The 22,101-nt window shown below is 45.5% G+C and overlaps 1 protein-coding gene across 1 annotated transcript in view; it reads left to right on the top strand.

Moving 5' to 3' along the window:
* LOC308150269 (uncharacterized protein) overlaps positions 1–19,473 on the top strand; it is a gene marked incomplete at both ends in the record, with an annotated part of 92,164 nt that extends 72,691 nt beyond the window's left edge. Inside the window, 2 exon segments of the mRNA XM_080523119.1 lie at positions 18,822–18,907; positions 19,362–19,473. Of these exon segments, the coding sequence (XP_080379245.1) occupies positions 18,822–18,907; positions 19,362–19,473 (198 nt within the window).
* Positions 19,474–22,101: the final 2,628 nt, after the last annotated feature.

Genomic DNA, 22,101 nt, shown 5'->3' with positions numbered 1-22,101 from the left:
GAGAAAACTGACCTCCACAAGTCAAGCATGACATGTTGGCAGAGCTTTAAAAGCACAGGAACTCATGGGGATGTGGTTGAGCTGCTGCATACTGCAGGGGCAGAAGAAATATTGGAGAGGCGCCAATACCTTCAGCGCATTGTGGGTGTAACCACATTTTTAGGGAAGCAAGGCATCCCATTCCGTGGGCATGATGAGCGGGAGGCTAGCCAGAATCCAGGCAACTTCCATGAATGCATGAAACTCCTCAAACAATTTGACCCATTTCTCCAAAAATATACACCTTCTAAAAATGCCACCTACCTCTCCCATACGTCCCAAAACGAAATGATTACCAGCATTGCACAAGAAATAACAGAAAATGTCACAAAAGAAATTACATCCTCCAAGATGTACTCTGTGATGGCAGATGAAGCCAGAGATCACCACACAGAGCAGCTGGCAGTCTGTGTTCGTTATGTCACAATGGAAGGTACCCCAAGAGAGGCTTTTCTTGGGCTACACAAGCTAGACAAATTTGATGCGAAGTCCATTGCAGATGGAATAGAGGCAGTGCTGCAGTCTCACAAACTAGGGGACCTCATGTGTGTTGCACAAACATATGATGGAGCAGCAGTGATGAGTGGAGCAGTGGGGGGTGTCCAGGCCCGCTTCAGAGAGCGACACCCTGAAGCAGTGTATGTACACTGTTATGCACATGAGCTCAACCTAGTCCTGTGCCACACATGCAAAGCCATACCGGAAGCTGCCGCATTCTTCGACCTTCTGGAAAACATGTATACAATTTTCAGCAAATCCCTTGTTAATCATAACAAGTTCATAGAAATACAGAACCAACTGGGATTAAAGCCATCTGAACTAGTGCAGCTCTCAACAACACGATGGGCAAGCCAGGTGAGGTCTGTAAAAGCTGTTGTGAACAACCTTCCTGCCATCCTTGCATGTCTCAGGACCATGAAGACAGCCACGGCCCAAGGGATCCTGTCAAATCTCTGCAAGCCGAAGACGGTCTACATGTTGTGTTGTGATGTTTGCCAAACTCCTCGGGATAACTGAAGGGCTTCACCGGTACCTGCAGGGGGAAAGTTTGGACTTGGGCAGAGCAGCGCAGTACAAGATGGCAATTGTTAAAACTTTGACAGATCTCCGCACAGACCCTGGGGCTGAAGATGTTTTCAAGAGCGCCATGACCATATGTGAGGAACATCACATTCAGCTACCTGTTGGTCCCAGGCAGAAACAAAAAAGATTGGATGGTTTTGTGGTGGAGTCAGCCTGTGGAGCAACCTCCAATCTGACCACCCCAGGTGATTTCAGAGGTCAGCTTTTTTATCCGTGCCTGGACAGGATGATACAGGAACTCACCCATCGGTTTTCAGATGTGGGAGCAGAGCTGATGTCAGGCATTCAAGCCTGCAACCCAACCTCAGCGACTTTTCTCTCCGATGCTCTCAAAAGCCTTGCTAGGCATTACAAAATAAACCTGAGGCCAGAAGAACTCCTGGTGGCTAGAAGTTTCTTCCAGATATCGCTGGAGAAAGAGAATAAATTCCCTGACATAGCCACTGTGTTCCAGAGTCTTGACAGAGACATGTTCCCAACCCTGAAGGCTGTCCTCCAAGTGGCCCTGACAATTCCAGTTAGCAGCTGCAGCTGTGAACGCTCCTTCAGCGCCTTACGCCGTCTGCACACATGGCTAAGGAGCACGATGGGCCAAGACAGGCTCAATGACCTGGCAATCATGTCAATTGAGAAGAACAACCTCGATGCCATAACACCTGACACAATTATTGACAGGTTTGCTCAATTAAAGCCACGTCGGCACAGCCTTATTTTGCCACCACAAGAAAAGTAGAAAAAAAAGATGGGGATGGGAGAGAGGGGTGGGGGGGATAGCAGTTGGAAAGGAGTGCAATGAAGAAATTGAAGAAGAAATGAGAAAACGTGAATGGATATAAGGTTGATGTTTAATAGTTTGTATAGTTATAGTTTGAAAGTCTGTATAATGAGTGAGGAAGAGAGAACACAGTGAGGAAAAGAATGGAGGAGATACAACTAGAGGAAGAGATGAAAACAGGGTGAGAAGAAAGGAGTGAAGAACACAGCAGTAAAAGACAGCAGAGGTGCCAGCCAGGATCACATGTAAGAGAATAAGATGCATTTCATGTTTGTTTTTTACATCTGAAGTTTATGAGGTGCCAGCCAGGATCACATGTACTGTAAGAGAATAAGATGCATTTTATTTTATTGTTTTACATGATATAGTTATTATATATTATATATCATGATATGGTCAGTCTTAATACCCCTTTTGTTTTATATGTTCTTCTTTCAATGGATGTGAGGCATGTTCCCTGGATCAGTGATCTGAAATCACTTCAACCAGCTGCTGACTGTATTTGAGTGAGTTAAGGCATTAGTGTGGGGGACATGGCGCGTTCTGGCCTGCAGGGGGAGCTACGTGTGCTGACCTCCCTCTGTGCCCAGAACCACCACAATTAGTTTGCTTCATTAAAGGGTGTGAATGTATATGTGTTCTCCAGTGCCAGTCTCTTTTGTCCGCTTTAAGGTGGTGGTAAGTTGAAGGTTGAAGGCAATTTTTTCTGGCAATTTTTTTGAAGGCAAAATTAATGTTTTTTTTTTTGAAGGCAAAAAAATTTTTATGGCAAATTTTTCACATTATATTATCCCTCTGGGCTAAGCCCCGGATCTCCTACAATCCTAAATCCGCCCCTGATTGGAGCCACAGCACGCTCATAAAGCCACACATAGAAGCACGCTCATATCGAGCCACAGCATAACCATACGGGCCGACACGAGGCCATAGGACACCACACAACTCCACTACAAGGGGCGGTCAGCAAGACCGGGTGCTCACCACTACACGGCAGCGAATGTTCCTGCGTTCGCGCTACAATATTGTGCCTACATGCTCGATTGTTATTATTATGTAATATAGGCGTCTTGTATGTGAGATGGGCCGTGTAGCTATGTGGCATGACACAGGAATAAATCATGCATGCAGTAATTCGTAGATCTAGTAATGTGTATAGTGGCAGCTGTGGGCTAGGTGTAGTGGCTAGCTGATGGTGATGTTCATATATTGCCCTTGACTGTCAAACCGTTAAAATAGATGATTGCTCCATCCACAATTGAAGATGTCAGGTTGACTGGTTGACAAGTTATGAGCTTTTCGTCATCCATTTCATCCATTCAGGTTACCGGTAAATTACATACACGTAGGCCTACAGTAGATATTAATTTTGGGTTGCCAGATGGACAGTGGACCGTGGATATACAACGTGTGTACAATTTGGCTGGTCATTCAGTCGTGCTAGATTAGAAATCTGGCAACCCCGTGCCGCCAAAAACGATATCGTAGATCTTTGAGTAAACTAATATAATATATAGTATAGTATATATTATAAGTATAAATAACGTTACTTGCGATAGCCTTTTTGGCTGCACAGCTACAAAATACAAATAACAACAATGATAATACTTTTCTAGTAATATTTTATTCACATGTAAATATATGCCATCATGTTAAATAACGTAATACCCTCCCTAAAGCACGTATTTCATCAAAAACAACATATTCATAAGAATGCAGGTATGTGTAACGATGGTCAAACAGGCAAACTTCTTTCAACCAATTCTTTTTATTGATCTGCATGGAAGACATATAAAACACAAATCTTCCTCTGGTCTGCAACTCTTGTGAATCTATTCAGATGGCAGCCATATTCTGGTTGTCCCACCGTGTATGTATATTTCACATCAGGATAATTTGTTTACAGAAAGAACACAAATTTCCCTCAAACATTACAAATAACAATTACAACCAACATGTGGAGCAACATACCTGCATGGAAGACATATAAAACACAAATCTTCCTCTGGTCTGCAACTCTTGTGAATCTGCGCATTCAAAATAACATACAATAAATGTTCACAAACATACAATCCGTGGACGAAACTATACAGAAATCATCACAATATATGTAAAAACAAACAGCACAGTACTACACCAACATTTTCACCTTACATTACAAGATTCTCCACACAAATAATAAAATACGAGGAGCATTTTACATCGCGCACATACCTATTCAGATGGCAGCCATATTCTGGTACCACCGTAAGTATGGCAACAACAGAAGGACAAAAGAACGCGCAGACCTGCAGTACACCCAAACTCCAAAGGGGGCTCCAACAACAACCAGGGCTGCTCAAGCACGGCGAAACTCATCTACATTCACCACAACTAAACATACATTCCCAACTCTGTTACACCCACCTCCCCTGAATTTCGCCAACCTTGAGCAGCAACTATACATTTAAATACTACTTTTTACTTTTTACACTATTACATAGGGCCACCAAAGGACAGGACAGCCAACTTGAAAAGTATCCTATAAGGATGAAGTGGAAAGAGAGGTAAACTATCTCTCCAACCAACTACTGGCGGTAGGATGCGTTCTACACCCCACAAGACCCTTTTTTCACTGTGTATTACTAGCCTTCAAGAGGCCACAACCTCTTATAAAACAATCAGAATAACGAACAAACCTATATGTCATAGGATGTCAGTGTGCACAGTGTATACATGCACTGAACTGAGCTTCGGCTTATCTAACTGTGGAAAGCCTGGAACACTGACCTACAAACAGCTCGAATGTTTGACTTAGTGTCTTGGATAATGTATTGTCCTGACATAGTATAAATCAATCTGTCAACTGGTTTGATAAGGCGACCAAACTTGGACTTGACCTGTGTGACTGTACTAGGATGTTCACACTGTGTGGCAGAAGCTAGAGTGTCAGTACGCTGTGTGTCACTAGCATCATCTGTCTGATTTGTGTTACCAGAAACATCAGTACAATCATCAGCGCTAACCACAAATCTAGAATCAGAGTTAATGGACTGATCTACCATTTGCTCCTCAGCCATCTGCTCGGGGACCCTCTGAGGGGCAAACGAGACTGAAGACACTACAGTGTTAGTAGCCTCTGTCCGTGAGTGGTCAGGGAATGGTAACTGGGTGACCCACTCTAGGGTTCTTCCCTTGGGATCCGTGGGCTCTGGGACAGTCAAGGGAACATCCCTCTCCCGAACAGCTCTTCCCCCATACTCCATGTCTTCAACCTCCCCTCCCTCACTCCCAGGACAGGAATCCACTCTCTCCGACTCGAACCCGGTTCCTCTACTCACTTCCCCAGGCAAGGAATCCTGTTCCACTTCCGACACGGACATGTCACTTGATGTATGAACAGCAGACAGGGATGAAACTGGGTCAGAGATCACACTCGTATCATACACCGGCAGAAAGTTCACCAACATCAATAGATTACGGTGGACTACCTTCTCTCGTCCAGTGACAGTGTCTTGTATCCTATATGTGTGAGTCTCAGAGTTCCTATCCACCACAGTGTATACAGTAGACTCCCAACGGTCAGCCACCTTTCTCTTTCCTCTCTCTCTCTTGTTCGCCAACAGCACACGGTCTCCGACGTCAATGGTGGGCCCTTTCACTCGTCTGTTGTAGAGCTCTGTGTGACGGTGCTGTTCTTTTATGACATGTTCCTGGGCTATGACCATAGCTTCTCTCAGATCCTTCGTGAGAGACATCACATACTTGTCGTAGCTGACCACAGCTGGATCATTCAGGACTGTCCGGAAGAGTATATCGACAGGGAGACGAGGAGTACGCCCGAACATCAGATAGAAAGGTGCATAGCCAGTTGACTCATGCGCTGTGCTATTGTACATGAACGTCAGAGTTTGCAAACGCCTCGGCCAGTTGATTTATGCCTCTGGTTCAAGCGCTCGGATCATGTTACCGAGAGTTCTATTGAAACGTTCCACACTACCGTTACCCATCGGGTGATACGGGGTTGTGTGCTACTTTCTGACACCGGAGACTCTGAGCAGCTCACTCACTAGTTGACTCTCGAAGTTAGCTCCCTGGTCGCTATGGATACGTTCTGGGAACCCAAAGACGCAGAAGAACTTGTCCCATAGAACTCTCGCCACCTGTTTGGCTGACTGATCTTTGCAGGGGAATGCCTGGGCCATTCTTGTAAAATGGTCAGTAACAACTAACACATCAACTGACTTGTTCCTTGAGTCCTCCGCTGACCAGAAATCAATGCAAACCAGCTGAAGTGGCCTGGTTGATGTGATACTCTGCAAAGGCGCCCTCGCAGCAGGTTCAACAGTCTTACTGACAATACACCGCTGGCAGTTACGGACGTAGTCTCTTACGTCTCTGTCGAGGTTGAGCCAGAAGAACCTCTGTCTGGCCAAGCCAAGACTCCTGAACTGACCTTGATGGCCGGCATGGTCATGAACACCTCTCAGAACTTCAACTTTCTTAGACTCAGGAACCACATACTGGCGGCGTTTTGACTTCACGACTTGATCCCTCGAGACTCTGTAGAGTATCCCATTGCTCACAACAAGTTTCTCCCAGTGCTTCAGGTACCTCATGACTGTGACTGATTCCTTATCTCTCTCTCTCCTGGAGGGTCTCCGATGTCTCTCCACATAGTACAAGACTCGAGAGAGAGTCCTGTCTCTGAGCTGTTCATCCCGGAGTTCCTTCTCACTGTAAGCAGGAAGTGAGTCCTGACCACCTGGGACTAACTGAGGCAAATGGTGCAAGACTGCTACAGCGCGCGTTCTTGCTCCGACCTCCCACAGATCGTCATATGACTGTAGAACAACAGACACTTCATCCATCTCCATAGACTGAGCGTGGACATGCAGAGGTGATGGGACACTTTGAGCGTAACTCTCTGCCTGGCGTGGAGTGTCACCACTATCATTGGACGACCGGAAGGCGTCCTGTACAGAAGCACTCGACACATCCTGGACTTCGGAGAGGAGATTCTTGTAGGGCTCTTCAAGTAATCTGTGACTGACTCTCTGCTTGACGAAAGGCACACGACTCAAGGCATCAGCGACAACATTCTGTGGGCCTGGCACGTACTTGATGTCGAAGTTATAGCTCGCTAACTTAGCCACCCATCGTTGCTCACAGCAGTCCAGCTTGGGCTTCGTCATGATATGAGTCAATGGATTATTGTCCGTCCAAACAGTGAAATCCTGCCCCTTCAACCAATGGCTGAACTTGTCACAGACACTCCACTTCAAGGCTAGGAATTCCAATCGATGGGCTGGGTAGTTTCTCTGAGACTGAGAGAGGGACTTGCTGGCGAATGCGATTGGCCTCGCTCGGTCTTCACCCTCTTGGATCTGCGACAGGACAGCACCGATGCCATCAAGGGACGCGTCCGTTGACAGCATGAAGGGACGGCTGAAGTCAGGGTGAGCCAGGACAGCCGTCTCAACCAGTGCCGTTTTCAGCTTCTGGAAAGCCTGCTCCGTTTCGGGGGTCCAGTCAGTAACATTCAACTTCCTGCTTTGGGACCTTTGTTTGGACTGTTTCTCCTTCCCTTTTCTCTTCTGGCCCGTCAACAGAGAGAAGAGAGGCTTTGCAATAGCGGAGAAGCTAGGCACAAAGTGCTGGTAATAATTGATCATCACCAAGAAAGATCTGATTCGTTTCTGTGAGGGGGTTACACCGTCCGCTTCCATCAGGTCAGCACTTGTCATCTTTGCGATGCTCTCAACTTTGCTGCGATCAGTCAACACACCGTTGTCATTAATTATGTGGCCGAGGAATTTGACGGATTTCCGGAGAAAAAAACACTTCTTGGGGGCCAATTTCAGGTTATGACCACGCAGTCTACTGAACACCATCTCCAAGCGTTCCAGAGCTGTCCTCTCATCAGGGGCGTACACCAATAAATCATCCAGATAAACCAGTAAGCTCAGATAGTTCTGGTCTCCGAAAATGCTAGTCATCATACGCATGAAGCTCCCAGGACTATTACAGAGGCCCTGCGGGAGGCGATTATACTCATACAAGCCCATAGGTGTTGTAAAGGCAGAGTACTTTCTGTCATCCTCGTGTAGTGGCATGTTATAAAACCCTGAGGTTAGATCCATAGTACTAAACAAGGAGTTACCTCCAAGTGCAGCTAAGCAGTCGGCCTGGTGAGGGAGAGGGTGAGCATCTCCCAGGGTCCTCTTGTTCAGCCAGCGAAAGTCTGTACAGATACGGAGATCTCCGTTCTTTTTCCATACAAGAACCAACGGAGATGCATATTCACTGGTTGACTTCCTGATTATATCTTTCTCCTCCATCTCACTCAGTACTTGGCGCAACTTCTGATACTGACTGGGGGGCACTCGTCTGAATGGGAGCCGGAATGGCCTGTGATCTGAGAGGTGAATGCGATGTATGAAGCCCTTTGCCTCTCCACAATCCAGGTGATGGCGTGAGAAGATGTCCTCGTAGCGCACAACCAGGTCAGCCATCTTGCTTCTACACTGTTCAGACACGTCACAGGAGTGTATGTCGAGCCCACTCAATCCCATGTACTTCAGTTCCTCATCAACAGTGCGGGCCGCATTTTCACTGGACGGGGTTACTTGACAGCAACTGAGTAGTGGGACCTCAGCAGGTCCGGTCTCATCCATGTCCTCGAGCGCAATGCAGGAGAAGACGTCGGCCAATTTAGCATTGCGTCTTACCAAGACGGGCCTGTCGGACGAGTTGATCAGCTTCAATGGAACCCATCCGTCTCCCCCACAAAGGAGTAACAACTCTGGCCACCAGAACCCCTCTTGGAGCTGAGCGACACGATGTGGGCTCTGTCGTCACAGCGCTACCAGGAGACACAATAGTGGACTTGGGTAGCTTGCCCCACATCAGGTACTCCCGACCAGGCTCAAGACACACGGCTGAGTTGCACCTGACTGTGCCTATCTTGTCAGGTATGACGTCACCTCGCCAACGGTTCAGACCAGCGAGCATCGAGAGAAACTGTTCAGATTCTGGATCGCCAGCAGGACAGGGCGTAGACACAGCCTTCCAGTAGCCATCACATTGCTTATACTGCCGGAGGATATATTTAATAACATTGGTGCCTAGTATCAACTCATCATGCTGGCCTTCAACTACCAGAGTGGGAACCATAATCCTACAGCCATACACCTCCATTTCCACGTTGAAAGCTGACTCAGGCTTGACACGGCGACCACCACAGCCAACAAGCACCACATTTGAACTGAACTGGTTATGTTCTGTAGCAACTCCAACCTCTCTAAGCTTTCCCTCTGCCGTCTTACTCATTGTACAAGCCATAGACCCACTGTCTAGCATAGCATTCAGAGTCACTGTATTACCAACTGTCACAGGTGTGTAGAAAAGGCTGTCACTACCACTAATTGTATGTGTATTCTGATAAACAATATCTTCAGAGTTATCACTTGAGCTTTTGAGAGCTATATACACTGTCTCAGCACTAGATTCGTCCTCACAATGGGAGTTTACTTGGCGACCTATACTTTCTCCCTCTGAATACAGGCCACCTAGTTTCCCTGAGGCTGAGGTGCTCGGGACGACCTGGTGGGACACTCAACTTTTGTGTGACCTGGGGCTAAACAGACAAAGCACAGCTTCTCTGACATGCAGTGTGAGATGGTAGTGTGTCTACTGTCATCACAGACTCGGCAGGCCTTCTCACGGGCGCCACCCTGGTATCTTCCGCCACGAGGAGCACTGTCACGCTGCTGCACTTTCCCCATCATCTGCTCCAGCCTCTCCATAATGCGAGCAAGAATCCTGTCTTCAGATTGCTGAGTGTTCTGGGCCACAGCAGTCGCGGAGGAGGGGCACGGAAGCTGGCCTAAAGCATGGTCCTGGGAAGGAATGAGGGTAGAAGGCGGACACTGTGTGTGGTACACTGGACTATGGGCAGGAGCAGGGGGGTACTGGGTGGAACACTGCTCAGACACAGACTGAATCGAAGGCTCTGGATGAGACTGCACAGTGTGGAGGGCGGTGGCATGGCTCTTCAAAGGCACAGAACTATCGGTCCTGCCAGAGGCTCTCAGCTCTCTCTGATAATTATCAATCTTCAACTGTATGTCTCGTGAGCTCCACTCCTCAATAGCCTTGCATTCCAGAATACGGGATAGTCCAGAGTCCGGGCAATGCCTGACAAACATCCGTGCTACCTCTTCACCCATGTTCTCCATCCTCCTACCTTGTCTGCGAAGGCCCTCACCAGCTACATCAGCTGCTTTGTTGATCCTCAACCAGTAGTCTACAGGGTTCTCATTGGGTCTGGGTAGAGTGGCATAGAAATCTGACAACGGGAGGCATGATGACACATCACTGAAGTACTTGAGAAGGATATCATAGATGAGATCAGGGTTCTGCTTCACATCAAGTGTCTGATCGCTACGCAAACCAACCCTCACGACATCCTTTGCCTTACCCATCAGCCTTGCCAGTATCTCCTCAGCCTGTTCATGCATTGGACATTTCTGCTTTCTCAGATAAGCTTTAGACATGTCAATCCAGTCCTGGACTGAACACTTATCAGAACTATCACCTCGGAACATTGGTGGTTCCCTGTCTGATTTTACATTCACAGTAACGCGCGGAACCTCCTGTCTAACAACATTAGGATCAGTTACAGAATCTGGAGGCGATGTGCAGTTGAGGTGTGCACTGCTCATACTACTTGAGTGAACTACACCAGCTGAAATTAACTTGGTTACAATGGACTCGCCAATCTGAGCACCTAGCTGACCCATCATGTCTGAAAGGTGATGAAGAGCTTCAGTGTCATTAACACTGGGTGTGGATGTGGGAGGAGCCTCCCCTGTAAACTGCCCGACAGAAGCACAACCTGGGTCCTGACTTGACCCTGTGCCTCTACCACTGTCAGTAAACAACTGGGAACACCCCACCTCCCTACTATTCAACCCACCGATGACAGCACTGTCAGAAAAGCTCTGACATGCCCCCCATGCACCCCTCCCCATAGGCAACACTGGACTGGCAAAAATCTCATCATTAAAACCTGGCCTCTGAGCCATAGTGGTACAGACTTGTGTTGTGTAATATTACTGAATGAAAAATAAATAAATAATAATAATAATGTTTAAAAAAAATATAAAGTTACAGCAGGACATAAAAAACAAAACAATCAAAGCACTTTTTAAACTGATGTAATCACAGACCTCAGACTGAATGACCATTTACTATAATACTCTGACCACACTTGATCTATCACACTAAGACCTGGCATCCACGCAGCATCCACGGAGATCGGCGTTCAGCTGATCTTGAGATCGACGTGTCACGGCACCAGTGTAACGATGGTCAAACAGGCAAACTTCTTTCAACCAATTATTTTTATTGATCTGCATGGAAGACATATAAAACACAAATCTTCCTCTGGTCTGCAACTCTTGTGAATCTATTCAGATGGCAGCCATATTCTGGTTGTCCCACCGTGTATGTATATTTCACATCAGGATAATTTGTTTACAGAAAGAACACAAATTTCCCTCAAACATTACAAATAACAATTACAACCAACATGTGGAGCAACATACCTGCATGGAAGACATATAAAACACAAATCTTCCTCTGGTCTGCAACTCTTGTGAATCTGCGCATTCAAAATAACATACAATAAATGTTCACAAACATACAATCCGTGGACGAAACTATACAGAAATCATCACAATATATGTAAAAACAAACAGCACAGTACTAAACCAACATTTTCACCTTACATTACAAGATTCTCCACACAAATAATAAAATACGAGGAGCATTTTACATCGCGCACATACCTATTCAGATGGCAGCCATATTCTGGTACCACCGTAACTATGGCAACAACAGAAGGACAAAAGAACGCGCAGACCTGCAGTACACCCAAACTCCAAAGGGGGCTCCAACAACAACCAGGGCTGCTCAAGCACGGCGAAACTCATCTACATTCACCACAACTAAACATACATTCCCAACTCTGTTACATATGCAAAGTTATAGATAAATTCACTGAAAAAGCTTAATGTCAAGCCCTGACAACACTATATTTGTACTTTGAAATTGCATGTATGTATTATGTATGTTACACTAATGTTTTTCAAACTACTGTTACAATTAATTTGGTTCCGTTTGTATTAGAAACTGTTATTAAACAGTTTATAAGAGTACAGTAACGTAATAGACTAGTGTTTCGATGCTAGCTCCGAAATGTTAGCTAGCCAGCTAGCCACCTCTTTGTTTGTGAGCCAGGGCCAGCCAGGTAGAAACAAACAACTGTTACAATTAATTTGGTTCCGTTTGTATTGGAAGCTGTTATTAAACAGTTTATAACAGTACAGTACCCTAATAGACTAGTGTGTTGATGCTAGCTCCGAAATGTCTCCGCTCCGCCTCCAATCTCTCCCAGATCCACGTCAAACTCCTGTCTGTTCAACCTGAAGTCAGTTGTCTGGAGCGGTCCTCCTGTACACTACAGCCTCAACTGTTGACCAAGTTGAACTCTCCTTTCATTGTGAGACTGCAGAATTTCTTTCAGAAAAAAAGGAGACAGTCAAAAATGTATGCTCCAGTCTCTCTCCCCGTTATGAGTGACTCAATTAATTTAGAATTTTGAAGTTTTCCCAATTGTCCCATTGTGATGCAATAATCCGTCGCACCACACACTTTTACAACATTTGCAAAATTTGACAGTGCGACAAAAACGCTGTGTGCATTGGCCATAGCGGTATTGAGATAATATAGAGATATTGAGATATTGAAAGTACTGGGATTCATCTTAATTATGTATTTTCCTTGTAGGGTTACAGTTTTGGATATACTGCCAACGCTGAGGTAGGTGTGGGATGCATTAAATGCTAATCAAATTTTGGTGGAACAACAGTCACAGTCACTTTCTGTAAGATTTCCCAAACATCAATACCTATGTTGTGTGTGCGTGTGCATATACCTGTACTCACTTCATATTATCTAATATTCCGCTGACGTGAGTTCAGCAGCTCCTGACACCATGTTTGTGTATGGTATGATGCAGCAATGATGACAGAGACGTGTATCAAGTTCAGCCATGTAATATCAAAGTGAAGGGAACAGGCACCTACACACGGGTCATGCAGAAACAACCAAACAAGTCGATAGCCGATGGCATCGATCTAAGTAGACCCGTAACACATATGTGCATGTGTGTTTATGTAACAGGGAGACTGAGGACCTGGACCTGAACATCCAGTGTGAGGCCTTTGAGGATTCCATGGCCGAGGATGAGGAGGAGATGGAGAGGGTGTACAGAGGCATCGACATGAGCAGTCACCAGGAGGTCTTCACCTCCCTCCTCACCAAAGTAAGCACTGGGGTAGAACTGATAGACCAGTTGATGTGCAACAGTTCAAATTGATTGAAGAAGTGTCATTCTTTTCAATATATTTATCTATATGCAACTTTCTGCAGCCTTGTACAATCTCTGTAACTCTTAGAATTCATCTCTTAGGATTAAAGGAGTACTTTACAAAACTATAATCATTAAATCACTTTTCCAGGTGGTCAATATAAGCTTGTCATTAGGATATCTAACTACCCACTTCCTCCACCTCTTCCTTTGTGTTGTCCTCTGCCTCCCTTAGTCCGGGTAATAATGTGAAAAAAATCATTACATTTTTCATAAAAGCATGAAACTTGGTACACTTGTACAGTTTGGGGTCCTGAACATTTTCAGACGTGGAGCCCTCGCAAAAAAAGTTCCTTTCCTCCATAGCCGAATTGAGTATTTTGCTTCCAAACATGATAACACCGAACAGATGATGTCTACCACTATGTTTTGAAGGTCAAGGATTATAATGGTACCATATACAACATCATAAAGTGTTCTGGTGAATAGTTAATGGTGAAATCAGTGACGTTCTGAGAATGATTTAAAATGAAATCGCAATATCTGAGAATATGCATATTCAATTTTCAAGTTTTACAAGTGTACCAAGTTTCGTGCTTTTATGAAAAAGTGAACGATTACCCTAAAATGTTGCACATATTAACCTCACTAGTAAGGCGGAATACCTCCCTCTGTCCCTTATCAGGTGAGCAGCTCCCCAGCCTCTGTCCAGCTGCTGTCCATCCTGCAGGCTCTGCTGCTGGTGGCTCCAGGACGGGGAGACGTGTGGCTGACCCTGGAGGCCCTGGCTGACCGTGCCACTCTGCTGGCCCACGACTGTGAGTCTCCAACAGGGATTACTTTTCTCTCAGGGATATTACCATTACGTATTATTTCTCGTTATCAATGATGGACTGTGGGTGGGAAACACCTGTGGGTATATCAAGCTGTGTAGGAGCTGATGGAGATTCGCGTTTTGGCTCCCTATTCTCTACGTTTTTGTTACTGTTTATATATTATTATTATTTTTTTGTTGTAATGCTGTTATTCATGTCTAATCTGAACCAGCTCACCCGATCACTTCAATCGGTAATGTGTATTGTCTATGTTCATGTCTAGAAAATCAATAAAAAGAATTACCGTAAGAAAGAAAGAAAGAGTCTCCACCAGGGGGAAGAATTAGATTTTATTAGGATCCCCATTAGCTGATGCAAAAACATCAGCTACTCTTCTTGCGGTCCACACAAAACCTTATACAAAAAAGAAGAAACCATCAACACACAAAAGAACAAATAACAAAAATAAAATATTTGTTATATTTAAATATAAAATATAAAAAAGATTATATTTTTAATAATAAAATAATGAGTCAGCAATGCGCATTAAGATATAATGTGAACGAACATGAGGTGTTGCTCAAACTAGCTTTATTCTGGGTTTTATAGATATGACCTGGAAGAGAGTTCCATACAACTGTAGCTTTATACAGCACTGCACGTTGTTTCGAATTTGTTTTGGAATTGTGTAGTTACCACTGGTGGCATGTCTGGTGGGGTATGTGTGTGCATCAGAGCTATTACAAACAGTCTGGGGGTTTCAGTACATTCATATTTTTTTTTACAAACGAAAGAAGTGATGATTTTTAAAGGAAAAGGGCTGGCCCAGGAGAGGTCTAGGATTCAGATATTGAGATCTCACTCCAGGAGAGATCTGTGTTTCAGTGATTGGTTCATTGATGGCACCTGGTAAATCACACACACACTCACACACACACACACACACACACACACACACACATCACAATAAGATTGCAAAGTTAATCTCTTACAAGGTGTTAGTGTTAGAGATGGAAATTCAGCCCTAATAAGGTCAATTGATTGACTTTTAGTGTGTGTGTGTGTGTGTGTCTTTGCGTGTGTGTCCTGCAGCACAAATGGACTCCGCTGAATGTTTGATGGAGCGCCTGCTCTCTTCCATGAGACAACAGATCTCAGCCAGTCCCAAGACCAAGACCACCAACAGGGCAATCCAGACAGACTTGCTCGGCAGCACAACCAACCAATCAGACATGGCTTCCGTAACTCCCCCTCCTCCCCCTCCACTTCCTGCTGCTACCCCAAACCCTCCTCCTCCCCCACCCCCACCCCTGCCAGGCACCACTTATGGTGCACCACTTCTGGCACACTTTTGGTGCGCCACCCCTGGTGCACCCCCACCACCTCCTCCTTTACCTGGGATGCCACCTCCTCCTCCACCACCACCTCTACCAGGGATGGGGCAGGGAGGTCCACCTCCTCCCCCTCCCCTGCCTGGTATGGGCCCCCCACCTCCCCCTCCCCTGCCTGGTATGGGCCCCCCTCCCCCACCACCCCCTCCCCCAGGTATTGGAGGAGGTATTATTGTGCCCCAGAACGTGCAGTTCTTGGGGGCATCCTACTACGCTCCTCTCCCCAAGGCCAGCCGCTGTCCCACACTGCGCATGAAGAAGCTCAACTGGCAGAAGCTGCCCTCCAGAGTGGTGTCTGGTAAGAGGAGCCATCCGCCTTTGAATTAATTCTGCAAATACTTAATAATACATTTTAGAACCCTCAATGTTGATTCAGTGATGGAAGCATTTTAGGGAATGCAGTTGCAGTATGAGTTGGGACAGTTTAAGCTTTGATTTCTGAGTTTAAGCTTTGATTTCTCCTAGTTTATATAAATTAAAATGTGCGTGTTTGTGATGTTTTTTTTAAAAAACTGAAGGATATTTAGAATATTTCTCCTGTTATGTGTATTTGTGTTTGCAGTGTATTTACTACTTTTTTCCTGGTCCCCATCTCCCCCCTTTTTCAAAATCTCTCTCTCTCTCTCTCTCTCTCTCTCTCTCACACACTCACGCACTCACACACCCACACACCCACACCCACACACCCACACCCACACCCACACACCCACACCCACACCCACACACCCACACACACACACACACACACCCACACACACACACACACACACACACACACACACACACACACACACACACACACACACACACACACACACACAGAAAGCCAATCCATGTGGTCGTCAGTGCAGTCTGATTCCCTGGAACCTGACTACTCCAGCATTGAGGAGCTCTTCTGTCTGCCAGTGACTGACTCAAAGGCCAAAAGTACCAACACTACGGTCAAACGAGAGCCCAAAGAGGTGAATAGTCATCCTGTGTTACGCCAACTTACTAGTTTTTAGTTTTAAGCTAAATTAATTGATCTATGTGGTTTAAAGTGGTATTTTTCTCACCTAGCTGAGAGTTTGTCATTTTTTTGGCAAGAAGAAATTGGGCTCTACAACTCACATTTAACAGAATGAATGACATTAAATTAATTCCTAGATTCACCCGATCCACCACTATTGTGTAACACCCACTAGGGTTTTTATCATCTCTTAAATATCCAGAAAGTGATAATCTTGGTCATCCTTTGTCTTTTCCTCTCCACAGATATCCTTCATTGATGCCACGAAAAATCAAAATTTGAACATATTCTTGAAGCAGTTCAGATGGTGAGTTTTGGTCAGGGACGCGGGAAGGGGGGTGCTGAGGGTGCTGCAGCACCCCCTAGCGGCAGGCAGAAGGAGCTCCTCCTGCCTGAATTTAAAAAATAAAAATATTATTCAAACAATAATTTAAAACAATATAATAACTATTGTTGCTTTTGGGAATAAAAATAAATGTGTTTTTTGTAATAAATGTAAAAATGTGTTTGTTAGTTTTAATGTTAGTGATCACATGGTCATATCTTGCTAGGGAATCTCTGAGTTCTTTAGCAAAAATGCTAAATCAGCCAGAACAATTGAAGTGGAGTTGGAAGAAGATGCTGAGCTTAACAACACTCCCATTAATGCTCTACTGTCGGACGTTGTTGAGAAAGAGCAACAGACGGCCAGAAACGTATTAGAACTGATATTCAGATCCATCCGATTCTTCGGCAGCGAAGGGCTTCCGTTAAGAGGCAATAACAATCGACATGGAGTGCTGTCTGTAATAATGGTCAACATCATGTTTGTGGACATTGTGGGACACTATGAGCTGAGTGGAAATTACTGTAAATTCCAACACATTGTTGGTAACATATTTAACGTTACGTCTTTGTAGTGTGTGGGTGCGTGCGTGCTTAACTATTATTGCCCGTGCATTGGGGCCCGTCGTTATGCCACTGTGTGCGTGTGAGCGAACGAGCAATCAGCGAGAGGGAGGGAGGGAGAGAAATCGTTATAATTTTTTCCCTGGCAATTTTTTTCCCTGTAGCGTATATAGACAGCACCTCAGCACCCCCAGTCAAAATACCTTCCCGCGTGCCTGGTTTTGGTTTGTGTTTTTCCAACTCCAGGCCGAAGGGTATATCTTGGTCTAAAGTAGCTTTGTATCGTTGTACCCTTTCCTGGATCTGCACTGAGTTGAAACTGAACTGGACATCTGAAAGCATATTCTTTGAAGGCATCCACATTGCATTCTACCATCCCTCAAATGGCTTTACTTGATGACTCACCTCCTTCTCAAGACATTGGGTGTGAAGGTCAGAGGAGAGGATGCTAGGATAGAAGACGTGAGGAGTCAAGGGGAAGAGATATGAAGTTGCTTTTTCAGCACAGTAAACAGGAGACTGTCAAAGAAGCCACTTTAGACTACTGAGATGCACCTTGTTATAATCAAAATCAGAATCGGTTCTTTTGATTGACTGCTCCAAGGAAGAGGAGAGATGTTTTCTGTTGCACAAGTGGAAGTTTATTGAAGATTACACATAGAGTACAAAGTAGTACTGCAGCAGCTGGACCCAACCCTGAGGCGATCTCAGAGGAAAGGTCTCTCCAAGTGTTCAAATCATTACATATATATTTTCATGAAACTCAGAGTCCTTCCCCTTTTGGCCCCTATGATGTAATAGCTGAAGATTAGAATGTTCTAAAACTATGAATTTAGTGTTGTCTTGTGTTAGACGTGAGAGTTTCTTATCGTTCTTACAACACCTAGATTCATGGCCATCAGATCCCAGTTCCCAGACAGTAACTTACAATGGGTCGTATGTGTTCTTAGGATACAATACTGATAATGTGCATATTAAAACAGGACAACTGATAAGATATGTAACATCATGACTAAGCAGCTGGTGCTAGAGAATGAACGATAGGACCTTTGAAAAATATATATCCTAACAACCTCAAGATATCAGTGTCAAACTAAGAAATTCATTGCCTACTTCTCCTGTTTCCCTCCCAGCTCACATAAAGACTTTGTAGCTATGATCCAAAATGGGGACCGTTCCAAGTTTGACGTCGAGGTGCTGAAACAGATGCAGACGTTACTGCTTACTGCCGGAAAAACATGAGGTGTGGATCACACAGCAACCCCTGCCAGGTTCAATTGGTTTAGCCCAAGTGGCCACACTATTTTTTAAATGTGTATTTCTAGTAATCATTTGCATGTAAGCTTGGGATAGAATTGCCATTCCAGTGTTTACTGCTAAACTCTTAAACTACTTTTCCACCTCTCAGATTGAGAACCTCAAGTCATACCAAGGGGAGATAGAGAAGCTGGCCGGTGTGGATCGGTTCTACCTCGAGCTCCTATCAGTTTCAGGGTATACTGTGATGCTCCATTTTTTGTGGGCCAGTCCCACTCTTTATATTTTATATTAGATAGAGAGAGTGAAGAAAGACAGGAAAGTAAGGAGTATGTCAACAGGGCATGGGCCAGATTCAAACCCATGCTGACTCATGCTGAAGGCCATGGTGCTAGACCACTGGAACACCGACTTGCCAAACATGTTTAACATGAAATCTTTGGAGTGGTTAAAATTAGTTCTAATGACTTCAACCTAATTGTATGTAAACTTCTGACTTCAACTGTAGCCACTGATTAATGAGCTTAGTTTAACTTTCTTACCACATCATCTGCACCTTTAATCACAATCAAGGAATTAGATTTCTTGTATTATTTTTTATTATTATTACGAAAAAACATCACTGCTGGCTAAATTAACCCACCTGCAACTTTATTGTGCATATTTACCCTGGTTGTGTGTTTTACCTTAGCTACACCATGAGGATCGAGTGCATGCTTCTCTGTGAGGAGACCGCTTCTGTGTTAAAGATGCTGCAACCCAAAGCTGAGCTGCTGGACGCAGCCTGTGAGAGTAAGTTCTGATTACCTGCCCATTAAGAAAGAAGAGGCCCGCACACAGTAAATACAGTAGGGGAAATACAGCACATCAACAATTTTTAAATTCACCATATTAGATTATTTCCATTGCAGCTATTCACATGAAATTTAGTCCAGACATTCGTATAAACGCAATAAAACTACTCAGGTAAACCAATTGTAAGAAGTCTGTTGTCTGTTGAAGTTGAAACATTGTTTGTGGTGCAGATGGGAGCATATGTTTACCAAGTGAGAGTGTTCTTTCTGTGTCTGGATTCTTTTTGAGAATCAAAATGTGTGCTGCCACCTTGTAGTGGTGGGGGGGCTTAGGGGGACCCTCACCCGAGGGCTCTATCGTCCTTGGGTGGGGCAAACCTGACTAAGAGCAGCACATGGCCCTCCAGAAGTGGGGGTTGCGCGTGGGGCCAACCACTCCACAGCACAAAAAGTTAAACTGGTTACGGAAACATTAACGACAAAACGAAAACACCACGGCTTGGGGAAAGAGGGGCTTCCACAGAGGAGGTATATGACGCCGGACAGCCAAAGCCGAAGGGACGCTGTAAGGCCGACCCCCCTGCTAACCCCCAGGACCATCACCAAGATCGCTACATGGAACATCAGGACCATGTTCGAGACCGGGAGGACAGTCCAGGTAGCACAGGAGATGAGGACCTATGGCATCCCTCTCCTGGGACTGAGTGAGACGAGGTGGCTGCAAGCGGGGCAGAAAAAGCTAACATCAGGGGAGATGGTGCTCTACTCAGGACACGCAGAAGAGGGAGCACACCACACAGAAGGAGTGGCCCTCATGCTGGCTCCAGAAGCTCAGCGCTCTCTAATCGGCTGGGAACCAGTGAGCCCAAGAATAATCACTGCTCAGTTTGCCACCCAGAGAGAGAACATCAAGCTAAATGTCATCCAGTGCTATGCTCCAACCAATGAAGGCACAGAGGAAAACAAAGACAACTTCTATGACCAGTTACAGGGTGTCTTGGACAGACAGAGAGGGGGCGATGTCACTGTTCTCATGGGAGACTTCAATGCCAAGATCGGAGCTGACAACACTGGGTATGAAGATATCATGGGAGCACATGGGCTGGGCCAGATGAACGAAAATGGAGAAAGGTTCGCAGACCTCTGTTCCATAAACCAGCTGGTCATAGGAGGCAGCAGATTCCCACACAAACGAATCCACAAGGCCACATGGATTTACCCTGACAAGGTAACAGAAAACCAAATAGACCACATATTATGTATCAGTCGAAGGTTCAGAGGGTCATGCCAAGATGTGCGAGTGAAGAGGGGAGCAGATGTATCATCAGACCACCACCTCCTTCTGATGACTGCAAAACTCAGTCTGAAAAGACACCACAACACCAGCAACACAACAGCAAGGTATGACCTGGAACTTCTTAGGAACAGGGAAGTTGAGAAAAGTTTCCAGATAAGCCTCAAGAACAGATTCCAGATACTGCAGGACGAAGGAATGGAGGGAAAGGGAGATGTGGAGACCCGGTGGCAGCAGTCAAAGAAGATCTGGCTGGACACATGCGAGGAGGTCCTTGGGAGGAGGAAGACAAAACACCAGGACTGGGTCTCGGCCGAAACACTGCTGAAGCTGAAGGAGAGGAAAGGGAAAAAGGAAAGGATGAACATAGGTAAGACAAGAGCAGCGAAGGGAAAGGCACATGAAGCTTACAGCAAGACGAATAAGGAGGTGAAGAGGGGTTTCAGGAAGGACAGAAAGGCCCACATGGACAGTTTGGCCTCACAGGCCGAAACGGCAGCAGCACAGGGGAATATGAGGGACCTATACAGTATCACCAGACAGCTAGCAGGGAAGTTCCACCAGTCTGGTAAGCCAGTGAAGGACAAGCAGGGCAAACCAATTTCCAGCATTCAGGATCAGCGGGGAAGATGGGCAGAGCACTTCAAAGAAGTTCTTAATCAACCAAACCCAGTAGTAAGGCCAGACATACCACCAGCAGATACACCTCTACCAATAAATTGTGAGAAACCCAGCAGGGCAGAGATCAGACAGGCTATCAGGGCTCTGAAGTCAGGAAAGGCTGCAGGGCCGGATGGAATACCAGCAGAAGCAATCAAGGCTGACATCGCAACCACCACGGAGATGCTCCACAGCCTCTTCGCAACAATCTGGGAGGAGGAGAGGGTGCCGGAAAACTGGAAGGAAGGAGTTATTATCAAAATTCCAAAGAAAGGAGACCTAACCTGCTGCAACAACTACAGGGGAATCATGCTTCTTTCAGTACCAGGCAAAGTCCTGAACAGAGTGTTACTGGAGAGAATGAGAACTGCAGTTGATCCCCTACTTCGAGACCAGCAGGCAGGTTTTCGGAGTAACAGATCCTGTGCCGACCAGATTGCCACACTACGCATCATAGTGGAACAATCTATAGAGTGGAACTCCTCCCTATTCATAAATTTCATAGATTACGAAAAGGCCTTTGATAGCGTGGACAGAGAGACACTGTGGAAACTAATGAGGCACTACGGAGTCCCTGAGAAGATCATCTCCCTGGTCCAGAACACCTACCAGGGAATGACTTGCAGGGTCTTACATGCAGGCCAGACGTCAGACAGTTTCGAGGTCAAGACCGGAGTGCGACA

Source organism: Nansenia antarctica (assembly GCF_963989245.1).
Source record: "Nansenia antarctica genome assembly, chromosome: 2".
NCBI lineage: Eukaryota > Metazoa > Chordata > Actinopteri > Argentiniformes > Microstomatidae > Nansenia > Nansenia antarctica.
This window is presented reverse-complemented; position numbering and strand designations above follow the sequence as displayed.